Raw genomic sequence first — 23,588 nt, 5'->3', positions numbered from 1 at the left:
CAAGAGTGTCTTACTTACAACTAGAGATGAGCGAGCACCAAAATGCTCGAGTGCTCGTTACTGGAGTCGAACTTTAAGTGATGCTCGAGAGTTCGTTTTGAATAACGAACTCCATTGAAGTCAATGGGCGACTCGAGAATTTCTGTATATGACTGGTGCTCCGCTAAATTTTTCATTTGTGAAAATCTTAGCAAATCACCAAAGTCATGTAAAAAACACAGAAATGGATAGGGTAGGCGAGGAGCAACATGCAGGGCTGCATTTCGGGCTCCGAGGTCTCACTATTAAGCCACAATAGTGGCAAGAGTGAGACACCCCCCCCCCCCCCCCGCACTGTCAGCATAAAGATTGTTCTCCTCTGCCACAGCTGTAACAGCCGGCTCCATTGAAAGCAATGGGCTGCCGGCGAGCGCTTGATGAATTTTCAGGAAGGGCTTAAAAAAATAAGCCCTTCCCTGAAATTCATCCAGAAATGTGTAAAAAGTTTAAAAAAAATACTCGCCTTGTCCCGGCAGACGGAGTTCAGCCGCAGCCGGCCAGCAGTTCTCCTGAACTGCTGTGAGTAGTATTCAGCAGCCGGGGATTTAAAATCCCCGCCTGCTGAATGAGCTGCCTCTGATTGGTCACAGCCTGACCAATCAGAGGCAGCTCTCACTCACGAATTCATGAATGGGTGAGTGAGAGCTGCCTCTGATTGGTGAGAGCTGTGACCAATCAGAGGCAGCCCATTCAGGCGGGGATTTTAAATCCCCACCTGCTGAATACTACAGAAAGCAGCTCAGGAGAACTGCTGGCCGGCTGCACGGACAAGGTGAGTGTATGTATGTATGTATGTATGTATGTATATATATATATATATGTATATATATATATATGTATATGTATATATATGTATATATATATATATATATATATATATATATATATATATTTTTTTTTTTTTATTTTTTTTTTTATATATTTTTATATATTTTTATATATATATTTATATATATATATATATTTTTTTTTTTTTATATATTTTTATATATATATTTATATATATATATTTATATATATATATTTATATATTTATATATATATTTATATATATATATATTTATATTTTTTTTTACACGTTTTAGGATGATTTTCAGGTAAGGGCTTATATTTTTAAGCCCTTCCCGAAAATTCATCCCGCGCTCGCCGGCAGCCCATTGCTTTCAATGGAGCCGGCTGTATTGCCGGCTCCATTGAATTCAATGGTCAGTGCTCGTTTAATCGAGACGAGTACCGCGTGGTGCTCGTCTCGAGTAACGAGCATCTCGAGCACCCTAATACTCGAACGAGCATCAAGCTCGGACGAGTATGCTCGCTCATCTCTACTTACAATCCATTGTGATTATAGAAAAAAAAGCCACTGCTCCAAAAGCACACTGTCCCAAACCCCTGAAAAGGCTGCTCTGCCTCAAAACATCTTAAGGCCGCCGGCTGGGTCGGATCCTACTACGAGAATTCTCGCAGCGGGACCCGACCCGAGCCCCCGCAGGGACAACCGTGGCACTCCCCTCTCCCGCGGTTTCGGCTCTTTGATGTGCCGGCTGCCGGCCAGCTGGCACATGCGCAGAGCAGAGCCAGCGGCCGGGGAGAAAAAGAGCAAGCCACGATTTGTTTTACGCGCGTGATTTCACGCGGACCAATCGCGGCCGTCTGCCTAGGATTGCGTTTTCTAACGCAATCCTATGGAAGCTCCCATGGGCGGAAATTCTGTGGGTAATCCCGCCGTGGAATTTCTGCCCGTGTGCAGGGGGCCCTTAGGGTACTTTGTCTGATCTGTTGACTTTTTTTTAGTTCAATGTCCCACATAGGTAGTTAGTGGAATGGTATTCTGGATTGTCCACCCTTTACTTATCAATGAATAATCTGTGCATGGTTGTGCTTAAATAATTCTGCAATATTTGTACAATTGCTAATTGAACAATACTTCTCCCACAAGGGAACCTCTAGATTTTAAAGCTGCAAAACAATATTATGTATTTTAATAGATGTTCATGAGGATTTTGTTTCTATGGTCTACCTAGAGAAAGGCTGGCATTCTACTGGAAGATTTTTGATATACTGCTTTGTATCAAGCACTTTGCTCTTCCTGTAGTTTTTGTTGATCAGCTTTATCCTCTGCTAATCTTCTGAGGCACTCATTCTCAGTATTCTCCTTTTTCAGGGTTATATTAGCCTTTGTGTTTAATCATATATCTTTTCTGATGGCAGCCAGCTTTCCATTTTAGACCCTTCCTGCTTCTGCCTTTTTGTTGTGTAGCTTTTTTGGGGAATAGCCTTTGGCTATCAGCCTCTTCTACAAGAGCACGCAGCTTCTTCTACAAATCCCACAACTTGCTGCTGCTTCTTCATTTTTCTCTTAAAGCCCTTTTACACAGTCGAGTATCAGCCCAAATCTTTCTTTGAACACTTGTTCACCTGACAATTAGGCCATGAAAAAGGACCAATGATCAGTCAATGAGCAAGCGACTCCTTGATTGTTGGCTGATTTTTCAGTTTCAACAAACCTAAAACGTCCTTGCTAATTTGGCTGTACATAACATAGTAACATAGTATGCTAGGCTGAATGAAGACAATGTCCATCTAGTTCAGCCATCTGAATAGGGAAGTTCAGCTATCATATATGAATAGGGATGTGTACAGCCACCCAACGGAGAATATCATAATTACGATCTGTCGTCCCCATAAGCAGACTCTTGGCCTATGTAAGAAAATGAAACGAGCACTGATTGACACTCTTAAGTAGAGTAAAATGAAAAAAGAATATGTAATTCTGCTATCTTTGGGGTGGGGGGGGGAGTGTTCTTGTTATTGCATACACACTGTGAAAAAGATTACATAACTTTTTATTCTGTGGTCAGTACAATTTTGACAATTCCATTTTTTTTTCTAAAAATAGTACGATAAAAAAAAATAAAAAGTTGACCATTGCCATCTTCTGACGCTATAACTTTTTCTATTTGTAAATGGGATGGTGTGAGGGCTTATTTTTTGCTGGACAACATGTGGTTTCTACTAGTACCATTTTGGCCACACAGCGGACCATTAGTATTTGTCGATCTCTGCCTCACCTTTCTTTCCCTTGGCATGGAACATGCACGTGAATAACCGCCAGACAGACAAGTATGTCTGAGACCAGATGGTTGGGAGCGACACAGAATAGCATCACAGGCTAAAGTTTGCGCACTGCTTCATTGTGATTGATAAAGCAATGTAAGTTAAGAAAGAAACATTAGTCTTTGGAAGTAACCTTAAATACCTAATCCCAAAAAAAAGGATTCTTGTCTAAAGATTACACTTTTCCAAGCTTTAAAGGAATCCAAACAATTAGATTTTTACACTCCACTACTTTTTAATACAGGATGAATATGAATAAAGCACTATAAGACTTGAAGAGGTTTAAATGTAAAGTGGATATGGCTTTATGAGCTATAAGGGCAATTTGTATATGGAGATCCTAGTTAATATACTGTAATGTAGTGTTATTTCTAATCATTTTTACTTTGCTTTTAGGTGACTTTGCTTTCTTTTCTAGTGGAAACAGAAGTTTCATTCCTTGATTACATTAAAGGAGGGTAAGTGGTTTTTAAAATGTATTCAGAAAAAAAACTGCGTTGTAATAAACACTTAAAAGAAATGTATTTTAGACAATAACCTATTTCAATTAAGTACTGTTGAAAATGAATCTAATGAGAACATGTCATGTAATTTCAGCTATCCTCAGTGACGCAACTTGGGTTTAATGGTTTGTCACTGATAGGGTAATATGAAGTGTTTTGTAACAAATATACAGGTTGTTCCTGCAGCTCTCTAGCAGAGATGAGTCACACTTATTCATGAGGCGCTGCTAGCCCCACTCGCCTGCCTGCAGTTTTTTTTAGCTATTAGGCCAGTGACATGCTACCATATTTTAAGGCTCATTTTGCATCTGTAATATGGAAGTGTATCTCGGGTTGTCCGCGGATTTCTGGACCTGAACTCTGAGCATTATAGGAAAAATAAGAATTTAGATAGGAAAACTTCACAGAGGAAAGCTGGAGAAAAATACAGGATCCAAGTCACATAATAGCCCAATTTAGTGCTATATCTTGTAAACATACAAGACTGTCAGCTTATTCTGAAAAGCTTGATTTTCTTTGAGAGCAAAGGATGCTAGTCTTATACTGTACATAGACCATTGTCTTTGAGGCCTTATTCTGTGCTCTATTTAATGGCACCAAGCATTTGCAATCTGATTACGTGCTTAGGCCTGACAGTGCATCTAATTACCCAAATATTTTGGATACACTAAACTCTTTGAACTGGCCAAGAAGCTTTACTGCAGGGAATAGATCTTGGGGAAGATGGGTTATTATCCCTTGGATAAAGTGTCACATTCGATTCCTATGCAGTATTGGTTGTGCGCGCTTAAAAGATTGGGCAAAATGATATCTATTTATCCAAACTGAACATTCTACATCCTCTCATAGTGAGGGGATTACAGGAAAATGAATGATTTAATATTCATGGTATTTGCCCCTTTATAAACGCGCTGTCCGACTAGTCCTAAACAAAAAAATTGCCCGATTAATTGATGGGTAGTTCTGAAACTTAAATCAAGAACTACAACAATAAATGACCACACAGTGGTCCATTAGGAAATTGAGAGGTGTTCACAGTATGGAGGTCAGACAAATCTGAGGTGATTTCCCTTCTTCATCCTGCCCTCAAGGAAGCAGAAAAGACTCTATAGATTTGTATTTTTGTTTCTTCCCTTTTTTTTTTATCTTAAAACTGTTTTGCTTTCATTTGAATGCTTTATTTTGTCTTTTTACACTTGTTAAAGGGGTTGTCCCGAGCCGAAACCTAAAAATTTTTTTTTTTGCACAGACCCCCACATATCACACAGTAAAAGCACATCCATTTGTTTTTTTTTTTTTTAAAAAAAGATTCGCTTACCTGGATCCCCGTTCTGCAGCTTTGAAGATTCTTCTTTCAAAGATGGCGCCGCGGGTCTTCTCCCATGGTGCGCCGTGGATGTTCTTCTCCAGTCTGCGTTCCACTGCCGATTACAGCCACCTCATTGGCTGATCGGCACCATATGACGGGGGCGGAGCGGAGCGATGACGCTGAGAAGGGGGAGGAGCCAGGACGCAGCTCGTGAGCCCGAACCATCCATGCGAAGCGCAAGCGCGACTGTTGCGGCGACCAGAGAAGAAGTTTGTTCGTCGCCATGGAGACGGGACGCCAACACCGGGAGGGGGTAAGTGTATAACTTCTGTATGGCCAATATTTAATGCACGATGTATATTACAAAGTGCATTAATATGGCCATACAGAAGTGCTTAACCCCACTTGCTTTCATGGGACAACCCCTTTAACATTTGAAGCTTTAAGGCAGCCTGTCTACGGGCGGGTTTGCATTGCGTTTTCCGCGGCAATAATCCGGCCGCAGGGCGGAACGCACTGCATGCTTTTCATAACGTTGGGTATCATTGCGATTCTCCGCTCGCGGGCGGCAAATCGCAGCATGCTGTGAATTGCCATGATTCTCTGCGGTCGTGGCAATTCACAGCATGCTGCGATTTGCCGCCCGAGAGCGGAGAATCGCAGCATGCTGTGAATTGCCACGATTCTCCGCAGTCAGTCTATCTGTCAGATAGGCTGATCACGGAGATCCGTCTGCAGGCTCCTGCTCCTGGGCAGCGGGATACCGTAACGCCCGTGGACAGGCAGCCTAATATAAAAAGGTGCAGGGCTTAAAATTTGGTCCTTGAATGCTTTAAAGAATTCATACCTTTTTTTAGAATGCTTAACTCTGTGACTACTTGAGAGTATTGTGCATATGTGGGGACTGCCCATTTCAAAGGGTTGTGGCAGCAACCTATAACTTTATTTTTTTCATTGATTGTGCTGTGCATGGGCTTGTTTTTTGTGGGGAGGGCTGTCGTTTTTATTGTTACCATTTTGGGGTACATAACTACTTTGATCACTTTTTAAATTTTCTTGAGAGTTTGAGTACCAAAAAAAAACCAATTCTGGCATTATCTGATTTTTTTATTTTTTTTACGGTGTTCACCCTGTGATATGAATAGTACTATATTTTAATATTTCGTACTTTTAACAATCCCAAAGACACCAGAAATATAAAGTTTGTTCATTGTTTAGATTTTTATGGGAAAAGAGGCTGTTGTTGAACTTTTAATATTTTCTTTTATTTCTTTAATGTTTAAAAAAAAAAAGTCTTTCAAAGATTTCTACATTTTTTATTTCGACTGTACTTGATAGGCATGCATGTATGGCAGCCCTGGGAGCCATCATTTGACTTGGCCTACGTTGCTAGCTCATCGACAGCTGCTGATTGTGTCATGGGGAGAGGATGGGGCACCAGAGAGGGGCCTCGCCTTGGCTGACTGTTTAGAAACGCTGTCTGCTTTGCCCACAGCATGTAGATAATGGCTAAGATTGGAGCTAGTTATGATTGTGGCAGTGGCAGACAGCTGTCAGCTATCAGAAGCTGCTGCATACACCCTTCATACTGCAGATCATAAACTTACCGTCGCTTTTGTGAAGTGGTTACATTTGGTGTGGCTGTAGCAGTCTGTGGAGGCTGATCGCCAACTATGGTATTCACCTAATACTCCTAGTTGTCTCTTTATCGGTGTGATATATCTCTTGGTGTTCATGTCTGCGTTTCTACTTTTTATCGTCTGCTTCAATTAATTTCCTATGGTGTTCTTTTTGGTCTCTGTCTAGGCCTTGTGCCCTCAGGGTTTAATGTAGTTTATGGTAATAGTGATCTAGGCCCGCGGGAAAACAAAATGGCGGAGTCTAAGGTGATATTCACAGCAAATAAGGGCGGAGGAGTGATAAAATTCTTGTTTCTGCAAGGAAAGTCCGCGAAGGATATTCATGGTGATATGTCGCAGACATTGGGGGATCAATGACCTTCATATTCTACAGTTAGGAACTGGGTTACCAAATTTAAAATGGGCCACTTCACCACCAATGATGAGGAACATCCTGGACGACCGAGAGGTTCGGAGATCGTCGATGCTGTGCACAACCTCATACTGGAGATTCGGCCAATTTCAGCTAAAGGAATAGCAGACATCCTGGGGATTTCTCATGAATGTGTTTGTGTCATTAATATTATCCATTAATATTTGAACATGAAGAAGTCATCTGCAAAGTGGGTCACCAAATGTTTGACAACAGATCAGAAAAGCATGCGAGTGAAAACTTCCCTGTCCATTTGTCAGCTTTCCGGACTGATAAGAACTTCCTGGATCGACTGGTCACTATGGATGGAGACCTGGATTTATTTGTATGACCCTGAAACCAAGGAGCAGTCAAAAGAGTGGAGGCACAGTGGTTCTCCTCGCCCAAAGTTCAGGGTGCAAAAATCAGCCACTAAGGTGATGGCGTCTGTGTTCTGGGATAAGGAGGGCGTGCTGCTAGTGGACTACTTTAAAATGGTTCTACCATCAAGGTATTACATTGAACTTTTGGACCAATTGAAGGCAGCTCTGAAGACCAAAAGGCACGGCAAGCTGTCCAAAGGAATCTTGTTCCTGCAAGACAACGCCTCCGCTCACACTGCACAAGCGACCATGGCAAAACTAGGCTTCCAGCTGGTTGACCACCCACCTTATTCACCAGATCTAGCTCCCTCCGACTATTATCTGTTTCCAAACCTGAAGAAACACCTCAAGGGTACCAAATTTCAGACCAGTTCTGATGCCATGGCTGCTACGGATGACTGGTTAGAGGCATAACCGAAATCCTTCTTTTTGCAAGGCTTACAGAACTTGGAATACTGATGTAAGAAGTGTGTTGACATCAGTGGAGAGTATGTGGAATAAATGTAAAGTTTCATCTTCCTATCTCATTTCTTTCTGGGTAAAGCCAAAGACTTATCAGCAGCCCCTTGTACTTGTAACTGTCAGCTAAACATAGAATAGTCAGATCATAAACCGCAGTATTGTGAAAAAAATCTTACAATAAAATGACTGAGTAGATGTACAGTTCAAAGTCTTTGTGCTTGCCTGTGGATGCAGTGCTGCAATATGATTGAGCTTATACTGATCATTATTCATAGATCTACTTTGACGGATATAAAGATACAGGAAGGAATTATGTAGGGCTGTGCAACAGAAGTATGGCATTAAAAGGTAACTAATTTTCATTGAAGATGTACCGTATATACCGGCGTATAAGACGACTGGGCGTATAAGACGACCCCCAACTTTTGCAGTTAAAATCTAGAGTTTGAGATATACTCGCCGTATAAGACTACCCCTCTTTCCAGGCGCACCCGAACCATCTTCTCTGTTACTCCATATTGTCTGGCAGCAGCGCAGTTATTATGTTCCATGGCAAACTTTACAACTTTAAGTTTGAAACTGGCTTCATACTTCTTTCTTCTTGCTGGTGGATCTGGAGCCATGACAGGGTTTTGACTGTTGGACATGTGTACCGTATACTGTACTGTATGTATGTACTGGATAATGGTGCTATGCTGAATAAACAGGTACAGATAGTGGTGCTGTATGTGGTATACAACAACCAGCCAATCACAGCAAGCGATGTACGGTACCTTACCGGCGATTGGCTGGTTGTTGTATACAAAGCCTGCTTGGATTGCTCAGCTCCCTGCCTGCCCAGCCCTCCCTGTCTCTAAGACTATTGCCATATTGCTATGCATCTAAATACATTATGGGTCCAAATACGGTACCTTATAGCGCCGCGGGTCACCAGGAGCACCATGGGTCCCTCCGCATATTACCGGTAGCAGTTTCTGCTTAGGTTAAGCAGCGCTGCTGATTAGAGCCACCTGATTGGCTCTTCGGCACCACGTGACTGCACAGTGTGCACCAATCAGGTGGCTCTAATCAGCAGCGCTGCTTAACCTAAGCAGAAACTGCTGCCGGTAATATGCGGTCCCTCCACTCCGGTCACCCAGCAACCTCCGATAGCGTCCCGCCCGTCCCGCCCATCGGAAGTTCCACAAAGACCCCGGGGAGACTTACCATTAGTCCGCATCGCCTGCGCTTCCTTGCCGCGATGTTTTCGCTCTCAGCGGGGTCCCACAGAGCGGAGAGTCCAGCTGTCAAGCGCTGAGACTACAGACGAGGGGCGGGGATGAGGAGGCTGCCGGCGCACAAGAGTCAGCAGAAGTCCTCCGCGGCAACATCAGGGGGGGCTGACTGTCATTCTCTCGTGCCCGAGCCGGCTCCGTACAGCATGGTAAGTTCTGCCGTACGCCGACCGCTGATTCTACTGCAGCTTTTAGTGCAGGAATTTTTAGTACTCGCCGTATAAGACGACCCCCGGCTTTTGCAAAGATTTTGCTGGGCTCAAAGGTCGTCTTATACGGCGGTATATACGGTAATTGTGCAAAAATTTGCAACAATTTGCACTTTTTCCACATCCTAAGTGGGTGGGCTTAATGCAAAGACTGGGGACACCAGCATCCTGATAAATTTATTATAAACTATTACCAAAAGCTGGAGTAAATTTTGGACAAACACCTGATGTAAATTTGACTTTCTGGCACACAGGATGATCAGAGATATGGCAAATTTATTAAGAAGTATGCACTTTCCTACCAATCACTGTAAGTGGGGTCACTCTGTTAATGAAGTCTGACGTGAGTGGTGTTAGGATCTCCCATTTGACAGACAGAGCAGGAAGCCATACCTATGAGCAGCCTTTCTGGGTGAATGGAGGTGAATATGAAAAAAAAAAAAGAAGCAGGGATAGGCTCAATGTGGCTGCGGCTACAAAACTGTAGCCCCATGCCTGTTGACTATATCCAGTTACAGGTCCTTTTTATAAAGAATTACTTTAAGGAAAATATATTAATTCTTCTTTAAAGTGTTAGCATGGTTTCACACCTGCGCTGAGGATTCCACTTGCCTGCTCCGTTCAGGGAGCAGAAAAGAGGAATCCCTGGGGCTAAACAGTTCCACCTTTTGGACGGAACCGAACAACGCTGGGTAGAACCTATTGGTAATGGGGTCTGCCCACTTTCCGCCCAGCTGACCGGTTTTGAGACTGAAGAAAAAGCGCTTCATGCAGTGCTTTTGATTTCGGTATTTACAGCCAGATCTGCGATGGACCCTCCGGCCTGAGGTTCCGACACTAATGTGAAACCACCCTCAGTTTTCCTATAACACTACCAAGGAAATGTTACCCAGCATCATAATTTATGATGCTTTCCAAATACAGATCTAAGAAATAGGAACTCAGCATCTCATCTAGTGTGAATTTGGTAACACTTTTTTTTCTTTGATGTCAAAACTGCACGATTTGGGTTTCTTTGTTGTATTTAATTCAGTGACGTGAATCCTTAAATAGACTTGTAATGATGGAATAAAAACATTAATTCTTCAGTAATTACAAAAGATGGTAACTTTTGTCATGTTTTTCAGGTCCTTGCTATGATAGCATATATCATTATTTTAGATTGTTGAATGTGTATAAATACTTTATACAATACATGAAATCTTGCGGTCTTCCAAATATGAATAGATTTATCCCTTTTATACAGAAAAAATGTAACCGATCTTAAAATATCACCTCAGTATAATAGGGTCACACAATGTGATGGTGTGGGCAATAAATCCTAACATACAAGTGGATTGTGAGAAAGACTAGTGCGAATTCTGCAGCACGTTTGAATAAAGGGAATCCATGAAAGGTGGTGATAATTTGTCACTGCAGGAAGGATTGTTCTGTTTTATCTTATCAGAACCTCTGAGTTTTCTATCCTATTTTTGGTGACAAATTGAACACTCTGTACACACAGAACTGTCTAGAATGTCAGCGAATAACCCTTATAGCTGTTGGCTGAATCTGGCATCAAAAAACACAGTATTCTGGTTATTTCCATAATGACCAAAACTGATTTCTCACTGTTATATGCAGTTCCAAGCTGTTCACTAGCATTGTACTGTGCCATGTTGCAGATTAGAATATTGAATAAAGTCATAAAATATAAATTTTTCCTAGCGCTGCGTGTAATTTAAAAGTATTTGCATCTCACCCAATTTCTTCTAATTTTTATTAATTTGCCACATTTAAATGTTTCAGATCATCCAACTAATTGTAATAGGAGATAAAAACGACACGTGTTATCACAAAATGCAGCTTTTCAATGGACATTCCATTTATTGAAAACTAGCTTGTAACCCGCGACTTCGTCCAAGTGGAATTTGTATTTTTTAAAATCTAATCTGTGTTTTGCTGTATATTGAAATGTAAAAAGTCAAAATAGTGAAAGGAATCTGAATGCGATCTGCTGTCAGCGCAGTTTTGTACACTTCATACATTTGTGGTCTTGTCATCTTTTAATAGGACATAAAGGTTTTGTGGGATGTATACACGTATCAAAAGGAAACCATTTCTTAGGCCCAATGTCCACGTGTGGATTTTATTCATAACATCCGCGCGTGGCCCCCGCACAGGAGATCCGTGCGTCTTGCTGCCCACAGGGATGCATTAGCATCCATAGGGCAGCTAAAAGCATGCGGATGGGATTTCTTCCTGACGTGCGGGTCGCACACACGGGAAGAAATCGTAGCATGCTCCATTTCCCTGCGGGTCTCCCATACGGATGGCACCCGCAGCTTTCAAAGAAGCTTCTGGAAGCTTTCTGTGTCCGCGGCACAGCCGCAGCTGTTTTTGTGCTGTGCCGCGGGTACGCGGGAGAGCAGGAGGTTAAAAAAAGAAAAAAAAAAGCTCTGCATGGCACTTGCGCTCGGCATGCTTCCGGTGTGCCAAGCACATCTGCTGGCCAGAAGAAAGAAGATCCTTCCTGAACGTCAGAGAGTCCCGCAGCAACCAGAGAGCTAAGAAAAATGTCTTTTCCCTCTCCATTGTCGCATGCATGCACGGATTTCACTGCGGGATTCAGCAGTGGAATCAGTGTGTGCAAGTGGACATGAGGCCTTAAGCAGCTGAGGTAAAATAAAAGCAGCGCCGTGATTGGTTGCTATTTGTTATACTGCTGAAGTAAAATAAAAGCTGCGCTGTGATTGGTTGCTATGGGCAACACAGATAGATTTTCTTTTAAATCTCAATCCATGTTAATGTGTCTTTCGTTCACATTTTAATCCCAGGCAACGCTGGGTATCCCTGCTAGCTTAATAATCACATACGTGCGGCAATGACGTCTGCCCTAACGTGTCTGCCTGTTTGTGTAGGCATAGCTTATGATGTGCACCCCCTTCCCTTCTGCCTCTCCACGCGGTGGCGGAGCAGAGGTGCACCTGCGCATCTCCAAATAAATTTGTCTTGTTGCGCTCCCTAGAGATGTATTTCCTCCCTGCCAAATTTTAGCAAAATCTCTAAACTGTGAAAAGGTAACAGACAGACAGAGTTACTTGCACATTTATATTAGTATGGATAATTACCGTATATACTGGCGTATAAGACGACTTTTGAACCCCGAAAAATCTGCTCTGAAGTCGGGGGTCGTCTTATACGCCGGTACTACAAAAAAAAAGAAAGTGTCAAAAAAAAATTCATTACTCACCTCCCCCGGCGTTCTGCGGCGCTGCTGCAGGCTGTCGCTCCCTCCTGGTCCCTGGCAGAACATTGCTTTCTGGACGCAGGGCTTGAAATCCCCGCCTCCAGAAAGCTACTGTGATTAGCTAACACACGCCGTCAGCCAATCACAGCCATTCAATGACATCATTGTCATTGGCTGTGATTGGCTGAAGGCACGTGTGTTTTCTGGAGGCGGGGATTTCAAGCCCTGCGTCCAGAAAGCAATGCTCTGCCGGGGACCAGGAGGGAGCGACATCCTGCAGCAGCGCCGCAGAACGCCGGGGGAAGTGAGTAATGATTTTTATTTTTTGCTCCGCTGTATTCCCGGCGTATAAGGTGACAGTTGGGGGGTTGTCTTATACGCCCCGTCACCTTATACGCCGGTATATACGGTAATTCAAAACCTATATCACCTATGTGAAATGTAATTGCCGTAAACCTAATAACTGCCCTAATAACCGCTTCTGCCACCATTGCTGTTGAGGAATTTTTTCCCTTTTATTTGCAGTAATGTTTTAATTAAGCTACATTGGAGGATTTTAGAGCAGGAACTAAGGTCTTGCCTTCATGTCTAAATGGAATGCAAGTCAGGACTTGGAGTCAGTGACTCCAAAACCTTAATTTGGTTTCCTTTGAGCCATTCAGACATGTACTTGTGTGCTTCGTAAACCAATTGTTGTGCTGCATAAACCAAATGCATGTGAGCTTTCAGTCATAACCTGATGGGCAGACATTCTTCAGGACTTTCTGATAGCAACATTCATTGTTCCATCAGTTCTGACAAGTCGTTCAGGTCCTATAGATGCAAAGCGGCCCCAGACCATTATACGATTGCCACCATGTTTGACGGTGGTATATTATTGTTGTGGAATGTGGTGGGTGTTAGCTTTTTCCCAGATGTAGGGGGACCCATATCTTCCATAAAAAAACACCTTTGACACATCTGTTGACAGATGATCACAAAAGTCTTGGGCGTCATCCTGATGTTTCTTGACAAATGTGAGACTAGCCTTTGTGTTCTTTTTGATATGCAATGGTATGCACCTTGCAGCTCTCCCATGAAGGCCATTGGTACCCGGGGTCTGTCTTATCGTAGAATCGTGTACATTGACTTAACTAAACAGAATGAAGCCTGCAGTTGATGATGTTTTGGATTATTTTGTAACCTCCAAGTTGAGTCGGCAATTCGCTATCGGTGAAATTCTGGTAGGCTGGCTTCTTCTGGGAAGATTCACTATTTCCGAATCTTCTTCACTTGTAGATAATGGCTCTTCCTGTCATTTGCTTGATCCCCAGAGTCTTAGCAGTGGCTTTATAACCCTTTCCAGACTGATAGATTTCAGTGACTTTACTTTGCATCTGTGTTTGAGTCTCTTTAGAACGTGCTGTTTTTTGAGAGTTTGTGAAGGTGCAAATTCTTTTATGCAGCATACATATGGTATGTATATAATTTATACATACATAAATATTACTATGTAGAAAATATATAGAATAAGGATAGTAACACAATTTATTCTCTATGCATCACCAGAGTAGAATTAAAACAAATCCCATAAAATGTGATCTTGAAGTATAGACTTTCGGTTTTAAAGGGAATCTGTAACGTCCTCACAGTACCATAAATTAAGTTATGATGCTGTTAGAGAATGTGATCAGGTGCCCAGTGATGTATTTTTTTATATTCTCCCCCTCCCACAATTCAGTGTCTCTTCACCCAGTGAAGCCTGCGTGTTGCACAGAAATTTGTATGCTTTCAGAGTCCTGTGTGAATGCACTCCTATATAAGTCTATGGAAGAGCATGCACAAGTGACTCTGAAAAGAGTCAGATTTTCATGCCACATTCCAACTTCATTGGGTGATAGCACAGGATTGTAGGAGTGGGCGAGTATAAAAAATACATCGCCTGGCTCTTTGTCACGTACCCTAAAAGCATCATAATTTAGTTCCCTTTAAGGGCTCATGTCCACGGGGAAAATAGGATTTAGGATCCGCAGCGGATTTCCTGCATGCGGATCCGCATCCCATAGGGATGCATTGACCACCCGCGGGTACATAAATACCCGCGGATCGTCAATAAAAGTGATTTTAAAAAAAATGGAGCATGAAAAAATCTGGACCATGCTCCATTTTCATGCGGGTCTCCCGCGGGGACGGCTCCCGCGGGCTTCTATTGAAGCCTATGGAAGCCGTCCGGATCCGCGGGAGACCTAAAATAGGAATTTAAAGCATTTACTCACCCGCAGCGGACCGCGAAGCTCTTCTCTTCCTCACGGCCGCATCTCCCTTGCTTCGGCTCGGCGGATGTGCCCGGCGCATGCGCGCGGCACGTCGACGACGTGCCGGCGACGTGCCGCCGGCGTCAGGAATTCATCCGCCGGCCGAAAATGAAGATCCGGCCGTGAGGAAGAGCAGAGCTTCGTCGCCCGCGCCGGAAAGGTAAATGCTTTAAATTGCTATTTTCGGCGCTCATGTCCGCGGGGCAGGAGGGACCCGCTGCAGATTCTCCATGGAGAATCTGCAGCGGATCTGATTTTCCCCGTGGACATGAGGCCTAAAGGGATATTCTATATGGAGACTGGGACTTATAAAACAAGAATGGCTAAGCATACCTGTCGTCATGGGGGACTTTTCAGAATAAGTTGTGTTGCAAAGTCATTTCACTTCTGGCCATTATGTGACTTTTTATATGGAATTTCTCAGCAGATCTCTGTATCTGTCAGTTTTCCCTGAGCTAGTGGGTGTAGACTAGCTGCTATAATGTCTCCCATACACAGGACACACAGAGAAGAGGAGATCCTTCTCTCCTATTGCTCTAGCACATTCTTAGAAGCAGCAGTAGCACGCAGTACTGATCAGTGTAGCTATTAATCCAGCACGGAGGTCAGAGAGAAAACTTATGAGAGCCTTCAACTGTATCTCTGCCTTTCAGAGTGAATGATTAGTGCAGGAGGCAGGGGAGGAGAAACAGTTGCTCATAAGTGTAGAAAAAGACATTTTTCTCTAAGGTACATTGCAAAGGCTTGAACTATTGACTTCTGCTAAGCTTGTTGAAATGATTGTGCCTATTTAAAGGGGTATTCTGGCAAGATTGCATTAACCCCTATCCTATTGATGGGGGTTAACTAGCTGAGAGGTGGTGTTTCCAGATCCCCCTGAGAGATTGTCAAAATGATTGGAACGATAGTGCACATGCTCACTCAGCCACTGCTCCATTCAATTCAATGAGAGCATTGAAGATTGCCAAACACTTGAACTCAGCTATTTGGCACTCACATTGAAACAAATGGAGTGGTGACAAATTATGCACTGCAGCTCTATTAATTTTGCGAATCTCTTAGAGGGATATGGGGACCCCTGTTCTGGCTATCGGTGAGGGCCCCAGTAGTCGGACATGCATTGATGAGCTAGTTATCACTTATTTTTTGGATGAGGGATAACAGTCTTACTGAAATACCCATTGAAATATGTGAAAGGTTTAACATATTTACCGCCATGTGAGTTGTATTTAATGCATGCTAATTTTGAGTTTGGAACGTTGTGAATTATATATAATTCACGAACAGAAAATAACATTAACTGCCATGTAAGCTGTATTTAATTCATGCCAGTGTTGAGCCCGGGGCCTCATGAGTTATATATAACTCATGCACAGGAAACAAATAAATAACAAATTTTTCATTAAATTACCGGTAGTTTATTTTTTTTTTTATGTGGCAGGCAATGTGGTAAATAAGCTTCAGGTCGGTTCCAGCTGCGAGAATTCTTGCAGTGGGATGTGAGCCATGCCCCTGCAGTCACCCGGTGCTCACCTACTCTGCCGTCTCTTCCGCCCTGCTATGTGCCGGCTGCCGCCCAGCTGGCACATTTGCAGAGCAGAGCCGGCGCGTCAGAGGTGACGTTTCTGTGTGGGCCTTTGCGAGGCTCGCACAGAAATAGGACATGTTGCGATTTGTTTACCGCGCGTGTTTTCATGCGGTCAAATCGCAGCTGTCTGCATAGGATTGCATTATCTAATGCAATCCTATGGCAGCGTGCACGGGCGGAATCTCTGCGGGAAATACCGCCGTGGACTGAATGGACATGTGTCTTCTTTCAGCCTTAAATACTATGTTATCTTTGAGTATCGTGCCCCCCGCTATTTGTGTACACCACCCTATTTCACTTAGGACAGGTTCTCATATATCTGGCAGTCCAGCGTTTTTTCCCTCCAGAATTGTAGTGGAAGGAAACTATCAGAACTAATCCCATAGTTTTCTATTTGATGTGCCAGATGACTAACATTCTGTCTTGATGTTGGATGCCTTCCTGCATCGGACAAAAAAAAATGTTTCTCACAATTTTACGTTAAGCTTTTTTTTTAAATTGTTCCACAATTTTTAGATGCAGTTTTTCACAGATTGATGAATTTCTGACCACTTTTGCTTCTACCCTGTTTCCCTGAAAATAAGACATACCCTGAAAATAAGACATAGCACGATTTTCCAGAATTTTTGAGGATGCAAAATGATTTTTCAGGCTTTTTGAGGATGCTTGAAATATAAGCCCTACTCCAAAATTAAGCCCTGCTAACAGTTAATTTAAAAAGTCAATTTAAATAGTGTCCAGGCAGCTATACATGTAAAAACTGTTAAGGACCGTTACACATGACCGGTCACATTAACCTTTCAAGCCTTGGGTTCCAAATTAGTTCGTACCTGGATGCATCAGGGAGGCCAAAAACTACACAAAGATAGTTAATTGGTTCCCACAGATACGTAGAGTTGAGCCACGGCAGATATACAGCTCACTCTGCTTAAGGCGTGCGTACACTGAAAGTTTATTCACTTGGTATAGTTCTAATACAGGAAAGGAATACGTCATTAGTCATGGGGTTAATCTTATTGGGTTAGAAAAACATCAAGAATCATGTATTGTTCAACAATCAGCGTAGTGAGAATATCTATGTGAAATGTCCTTCAAATGATTATTCCTCCCTTGTGAGTTTGGATGATCGCAGCGTCTTATCAGCACGATTTGCTCTTTTCCCAAAGCTCAGGACGTGGGGGAGTCTCTTCTGATAGCGACTGTACCAGGCAAATGTTCTCGGATGAATAGAAAAAATCATTAGACATTGCACCGAATGTCATGCTCTAAAGTTATTTCTACTTGAATTCTTGTTTCACTACACACAAGCTTATTTACATCTTATAATGCTCCATTTTGTATCTAGCGGCCATTTTGAGACAGATTCTTCCATTTTATGGACCTGTACCTTCTTAAAACGTTAAACCTTTTTGAACAAAAATTAATATGACACTGTCTTATTTTCGGGGAAACACGGTAATAGTCTCTGCCGCTCTAACATTCCCTTTTTATACACAGTCATGCGATGTAGTAGAAGGGTGACTCTGCAGCTGTTTTCATTGGTACCACTTTCCTAGCCTTTTGTTAACCACGTCCCGACTTTTTTGAGATGTGTTGCTAATTGAGTTAGTTTTCAAATAAAATGGAAAAATGTCTCCTTTTCACCTTCTGATACGTGTTCTATCTCCATGTATGAAATGCAAAATCTGTTTGTGTCGTATACAAATCACAGTTCTGGTCCGATTTGAGTGAAATTTTGCATGACTGTTCTTCTGCACCAGGAGACGAATAGTGGTGTAATTTAAAAATCCAAAACTCGCCGACTTCCCCTGTAAATTTTTGTTTCCAATAGTAACCAATCCCACCTCAGCTTAAATTTCTTATAACGCTGAGGTAAAATGAACGCTGCACTGTGACTGGTTGCTAGAGCTCAGCTTTTTATTTCTTATGCTGCTAAAATAAAATGAAAACTGCGCTGTGATTGGTTGCGATTTCCTATACTGCTGAGGTAAAATAAAAGCTGTGCTGTGATTAGTTGCTAGAGCTCAGCTTTTATTTCTTACACAGCTGAGGTACACTGAAAGCTGGCCTGCGATTGGTTGCTATTTCTTTTACTGCTGAGGTAAAATGAAAGCTGCACTGTGATCTGTTGCTAGAGCTCAGCTTTCATTTCTTACACAGCTGAGGTACAATGAAAGCCATGCTGTGAATGGTTGCTATGGACAACACAGAGCAATCAAGCCAGGAGCAGGTCAGATCTTCAGCTGTCAGAAACAGCCGAAGACCTAGAGGAGAAGGGAGAAGCAGTTCTTATCCGCTTCTACCTTCTCCTTTCCAAGCTACATAGCACTCAATGAGCGCTATGTACTGAAGGGTGGAGGTGGAAGTATTACTTCCACTATGCAACCTGGCGATCACGTGCCCGCTGGGTGCCCTCTGTCACAGTTGAGCTACAGGGTTCTAGACCTTAATCAGCTGTGTTAATGGCTGATGTCACTACAGGGGATGGTTTCCCCTGTAATTGAGGCTCCTATGGATGCTACATTGGAAGAGTATAAAATTAACAAAAAAAAAAGTGAATGTCCTCCAGAGGTCTTATATTACATCATGAAGGGACATAGATGGTAAAAAAAAAATTGTTACAAAAATAAATTTAAAAAACTTACAGAATAAAATAAAAATGTATGCATAAAAATGAAAATGACCCACTGCCGATGCCAAAACTGGTGCCGCATGCGTCCTGTAATCCAAAACTATACAAATTATATATCAAAAGGTCAAACAAAATGAGGAACCAATTCCCATACTTTATTTTAGTGTAAATATACTAATTTCAAAAATTAAACTAAGTTTGGAAAAAAAAAATTTTTTAAGCATTTTACCCCCAACAAAACTGAAGAATGGGGAAAAAGTCAGTGAAAAAAGTCAAAAAATGGCCCTAAATGTCACGGAAAGACACAACAAAAATAATTTTGGTATCTGAAGAAAAAAAATTGCAGTTAAACCAACACATGGGTAAAATCCCTAAACGTGTCTGGTCCTTTAGGACCAAAAAACCCTGGTCTTTAAGGGGTTATTCATATAGATGAGCGAGTAGACTCGCTAAAGGCAATTGCTCGAGCAAGCATTGCCTTTAGCGAGTATCTCCCCCGCTCGAGACTGCAGGTTCGGGTGCCGGCAGCGGGCACGGAGCTGCGGGGGAGAGCGGGGCGGAACAGAGGGGAGATCTCTGTCCCCCCCCCCCCCCCCCCCGCTCCCTCCTGCTGACAGCCGCTACTCACCGCTCCCCTGCGCCGGCACCCGAACCTGCAGTCTCGAGCGGGGGAGATACTCGCTAAAGGCAATGCTTGCTCGAGCAATTGCCTTTAGCGAGTATACTCGCTCATCTCTAGTTATTCACTACAACAATGAAATTTGCGATTTCTTTAGGCCCATTACCTGACACTTCCTACACAACTGTGTGTGCGTGTGTAAATCTACTTAAAATAAAAAGTTGCACTATATAGTTATTGATCATATTTTATATTGTACCAATCACGGCAAAAAATACCCCCTAAAATTCAATTTATTAAATATACTATTCCTATGTATATAGAATAATGGCACAAATCATAAAGTCTAGGGAAGGCTACAGATATTGTCTCTCCCTAGTCTATTCCTGTCATTGCTTTTTGGGGGGGGGGGGGGGGAGAGGGGAATGGGGGAGTGGAGTGGATTTTTTTTTTTTTTTACAGTGTTTTGTTTGTGTTAGGCCAGGGGCGAATTTGAATTGCAGAATCCAGGTGGGTGCCCCGTGGGCATCCGCACTTCAATTTACATTTTTTTAATTCTGCTTGCGGAAAACAAATCGCAGCATGCCCCATTTTAGTGCGGTTCCCGCACAGACAGCTTCCATTGAAGACAATGGAAGCCGTCAGATCCGTGGGAAATTAGGAGCTTGAAAAAACAAAGTACTGCACATGTGCGCCTGCCGACACTTTCGCACACATCCGCAGTACAAAAAAAAAGAAGATCCGGACAGGTAAGCGGGGTCCTCAGCCACGGGCACAGTCAGATTCCGCTGCAGAATCTGACCCACCCGTAGACATGAGGCCTCTAAATAATATTGCTTGGCTGGCAGTGATAAACGTTTTGTATTGTGATGTATTTTACATTTTTGCAAAAAGTTCTATATTTGCACCAGAAGCAAACGTTTTTCAATGTCTTTGGAAAAATATTGATTTAGGTTAGTAACATCTTGGGTATGAAGGAAAACTATGCCTCTTCTGCTTGCAGTTTTGTGGGACTGTTTTAATTGTAGGTACAGAGAAGTGTAAGTGTCTGTGTTGGCCACTTTACTAGATGAGATATCTGTGTGCAGATTACTACTGGATTCAACTATTAAGAAGAGCAAAGCATCATGAATAAGCTGGATAATGAAAATTACAAATGCTTGGGGTTTGCCAAGTTTGTATGAATCTATGTAGTTATCTCATAGAAATGTGGTCTTTGACATTTATAGCTTGCCCTCAGTGCTTTTATTTAGTTTGACCATTGTTATAGCAGAAATAAATGTTCCCGTTACTGACACTAGTTTAGTTTTATAAGGTAAATGACTTTAGTTTGTATATGTTCTGACATAAAAATTGGTTGTTAACAACATGCTATTGTACAGATGTTATTGAAGTGAAGCACTTTATATAGATTGTTTGCTAATAGAAATGGTTGTGTTCTGACTTCTGGTCATAAAAATAGCTTGGTTGATTATAGTTTCCAAGCAACATCTTGGCCTCCGTACTTGTTGAAAACACTTTTAAGCTTTTAGCAGGCTTTGTACATGATCAGGTTTTGCAAATGCTTTGTGACCTTCACAGATACGCTGGAGCACTTGGGGTTATAATGACAATAGACATCTAAATTAGTCAAAGACAAAGCAAGTAAGTAGTATATTGTACTTTCTGTATAGAATATATTGCAGGCATAGTTCACGTTCTGTTGACAGAAGGCTCTTGTGTAGAATGCTTTTTTATGTACCGGTAGTTCATGTTTAGTTATTGCAGAAGGGCTTTGAAGATCTAAGACCATTAGCACAATTACTGCATAACGATTTAGCAACTTTTACCTGATATGTGTTATGGAAGAGAAACTCCTTGCCATCTGTTGTGAGCGCTAGCTGCTGAAAACCCCATGCTCAGTGAGTTGAGGTGTATATACCTCGACTTCATTGACTCCAGTGCGCACTCCACCTTATACAGATCAGGCTTTCTGTGACAGATTTCTACTTCATATGTTATGTGTTGGCCATTTTAATGACAGGTTCCCTTTAACTTACATTCCATAAAAAGGTATTTGAAAATGGATTGTCTAAATAATAAAATCATTATTTTTTAACAATAGTTTTTATTGAATTTTCAAATATGCATAGAAATATAGTAATATAAAACATTTCCAGACATAACACAATGGTGTAGCTACAAGCCTTATATCTTCTGGATAGATTGTTTATAACAAAATAGTGGCCATCAAAAATTGTCGTGTTTCTTGTCTTTCATTGCTATTTTTGGAACAAGCATTTTACAATAATAAGCAATGGCCTGGCCAGGGCCAAATCACATATCAAGAAGGGAAGGCTGGGAACAGGTAGTAAGTGGGATGGAGTGATGAAGTTCTCTCTCTTTAGGTTATAATAGGCTCATCCCGATTGCAGGAAGGGCGTACTTTATCCATGGTTTCCATATACTAAGAAATCTATTGTATTTGTCTTCTGTTATCAATGTTAATTTCTCATTTATCAAATACCAATTCATTTAGCGCTTAACTTCGGAAAAGTCAAGAGAAGCTTTATGCCAGGAATGAGCAATAGTTTTTTTCGAGGCTAAAAAGAAGGAAATCAATTTTCTGAAATTTGGGGATATAGTCTCGATCTTTTTTTTTTTTTCTGTTAACAGAGCCTCCCATGGATTTTTGCACAAATTGTGGTATGTTACTGAGTAAATTAGGGAGTATATTCTAATCCAAAGTCTTTTGACTCTAGGGCAGGACCACCATATGTGGAGCATGTCTCCAGGGAAAGAACAACCCCGGAAGCATTCTTTAGTCTTGCTAGGGACCGCATGTGCAATTCTGGTGGGGACTAAGTACCAACGTAGAGGAATTTTATATGAAGTTTCCAACATTAATGTGTTACGGGCACCACAATTGGTTGATCTACAAATCTGGGACCACTCCTCCTCATCTAGAACACTGCCAAGTCCCGCTCCCATCTTGTTACATATGATAATTGTGTGTGGTACGTGCTATGGACAAGGTTAGAATAAATTTGAGAAATGAGACCTTTTGCTTGTGGGTGTTTAAGACAAAAGGGTTCGAAGGGGGTAAGGGTGTATGGGGGTTTTGTGTTTTTTAGCAGGGAGGACAACCAATTCTTTAACTGGAGGCAACAAAATATTTCCGAAGGTGGTTATTTTTCTGAAGGATGGGAAACGTAATCACGCCTTCCCGTGAAAGTAAATGATCTACTTTGGTAATGCCCCCCTCCCCTTCCTGTCCATCTTTGAAAAGCTAGAGGGGCATTGTAGCCTGGTGAAAATAGCGAGTTGCATAAGAGTGACAAAAGCGGTAGATTAGGGGAGATCAAATTCTCTGAGTGTTTTATGGAATCCCAAATTCTAAGAGAATGTTTTTAATTGGTTTAGATATGGCAGGCCTATGAGTTAGGGGGGTTGGGTCCATAAAAGTGAATATACTGTGAGAGGGTGTATTTCCATGGCCTCTGTAGCAAGCCAAAGAGGGGCCTTAGTAGTGGAATGAAGAGAGGTTAGCTGGGCTACCTGGGCTGCTTGATAGTATTTTGTTATGTGTGGAGCTTCCAAACCTGCTTGTCTATACAAAGTGGAACATGATACCCTGGGAATAGAGTTATTTCGGATAAAACGGAGGGTCATCTGCTGAAGTGTCTTCAAGAAATGCCCTGGTACCTGTACCGGAAGAACTCTAAAACAAATAGAGAAGTTAAGGAAGGAATGACATCTTTAGGTAGTTCTCTTCCAATCCATGATATGTGGTATCGGTCCCAGCTTTCCAATAGTAGGCGGAGTTTACGGTCAAGTGGTATATAATTTTGCTTATATAACAAGGTATAGGAATTTGTCAAACTTGTATCCAGATAGCCCAGCGACCCGGTCATCCATTGTAG

The 23,588-nt window shown here is 42.1% G+C and overlaps 1 protein-coding gene across 2 annotated transcripts in view; it reads left to right on the top strand.

Annotated features, from left to right (window-relative positions):
• CPNE8 (copine 8) overlaps nt 1-23,588 on the top strand; it is a 251,176-nt gene that overhangs the window by 185,086 nt on the left and 42,502 nt on the right. For both annotated transcript variants that reach the window (XM_066591905.1, XM_066591906.1), the window contains one exon: nt 3,550-3,611. In XM_066591905.1, coding sequence (XP_066448002.1) covers nt 3,550-3,611 — 62 coding nt within the window. The remainder of the gene's footprint in view (nt 1-3,549; nt 3,612-23,588) is intronic.

Source organism: Eleutherodactylus coqui, chromosome 2 (assembly GCF_035609145.1).
Source record: "Eleutherodactylus coqui strain aEleCoq1 chromosome 2, aEleCoq1.hap1, whole genome shotgun sequence".
Lineage (NCBI taxonomy): Eukaryota > Metazoa > Chordata > Amphibia > Anura > Eleutherodactylidae > Eleutherodactylus > Eleutherodactylus coqui.
Note: the sequence above shows the minus strand (reverse complement) of the source record. Positions and strands in the feature narration are given on the sequence as shown.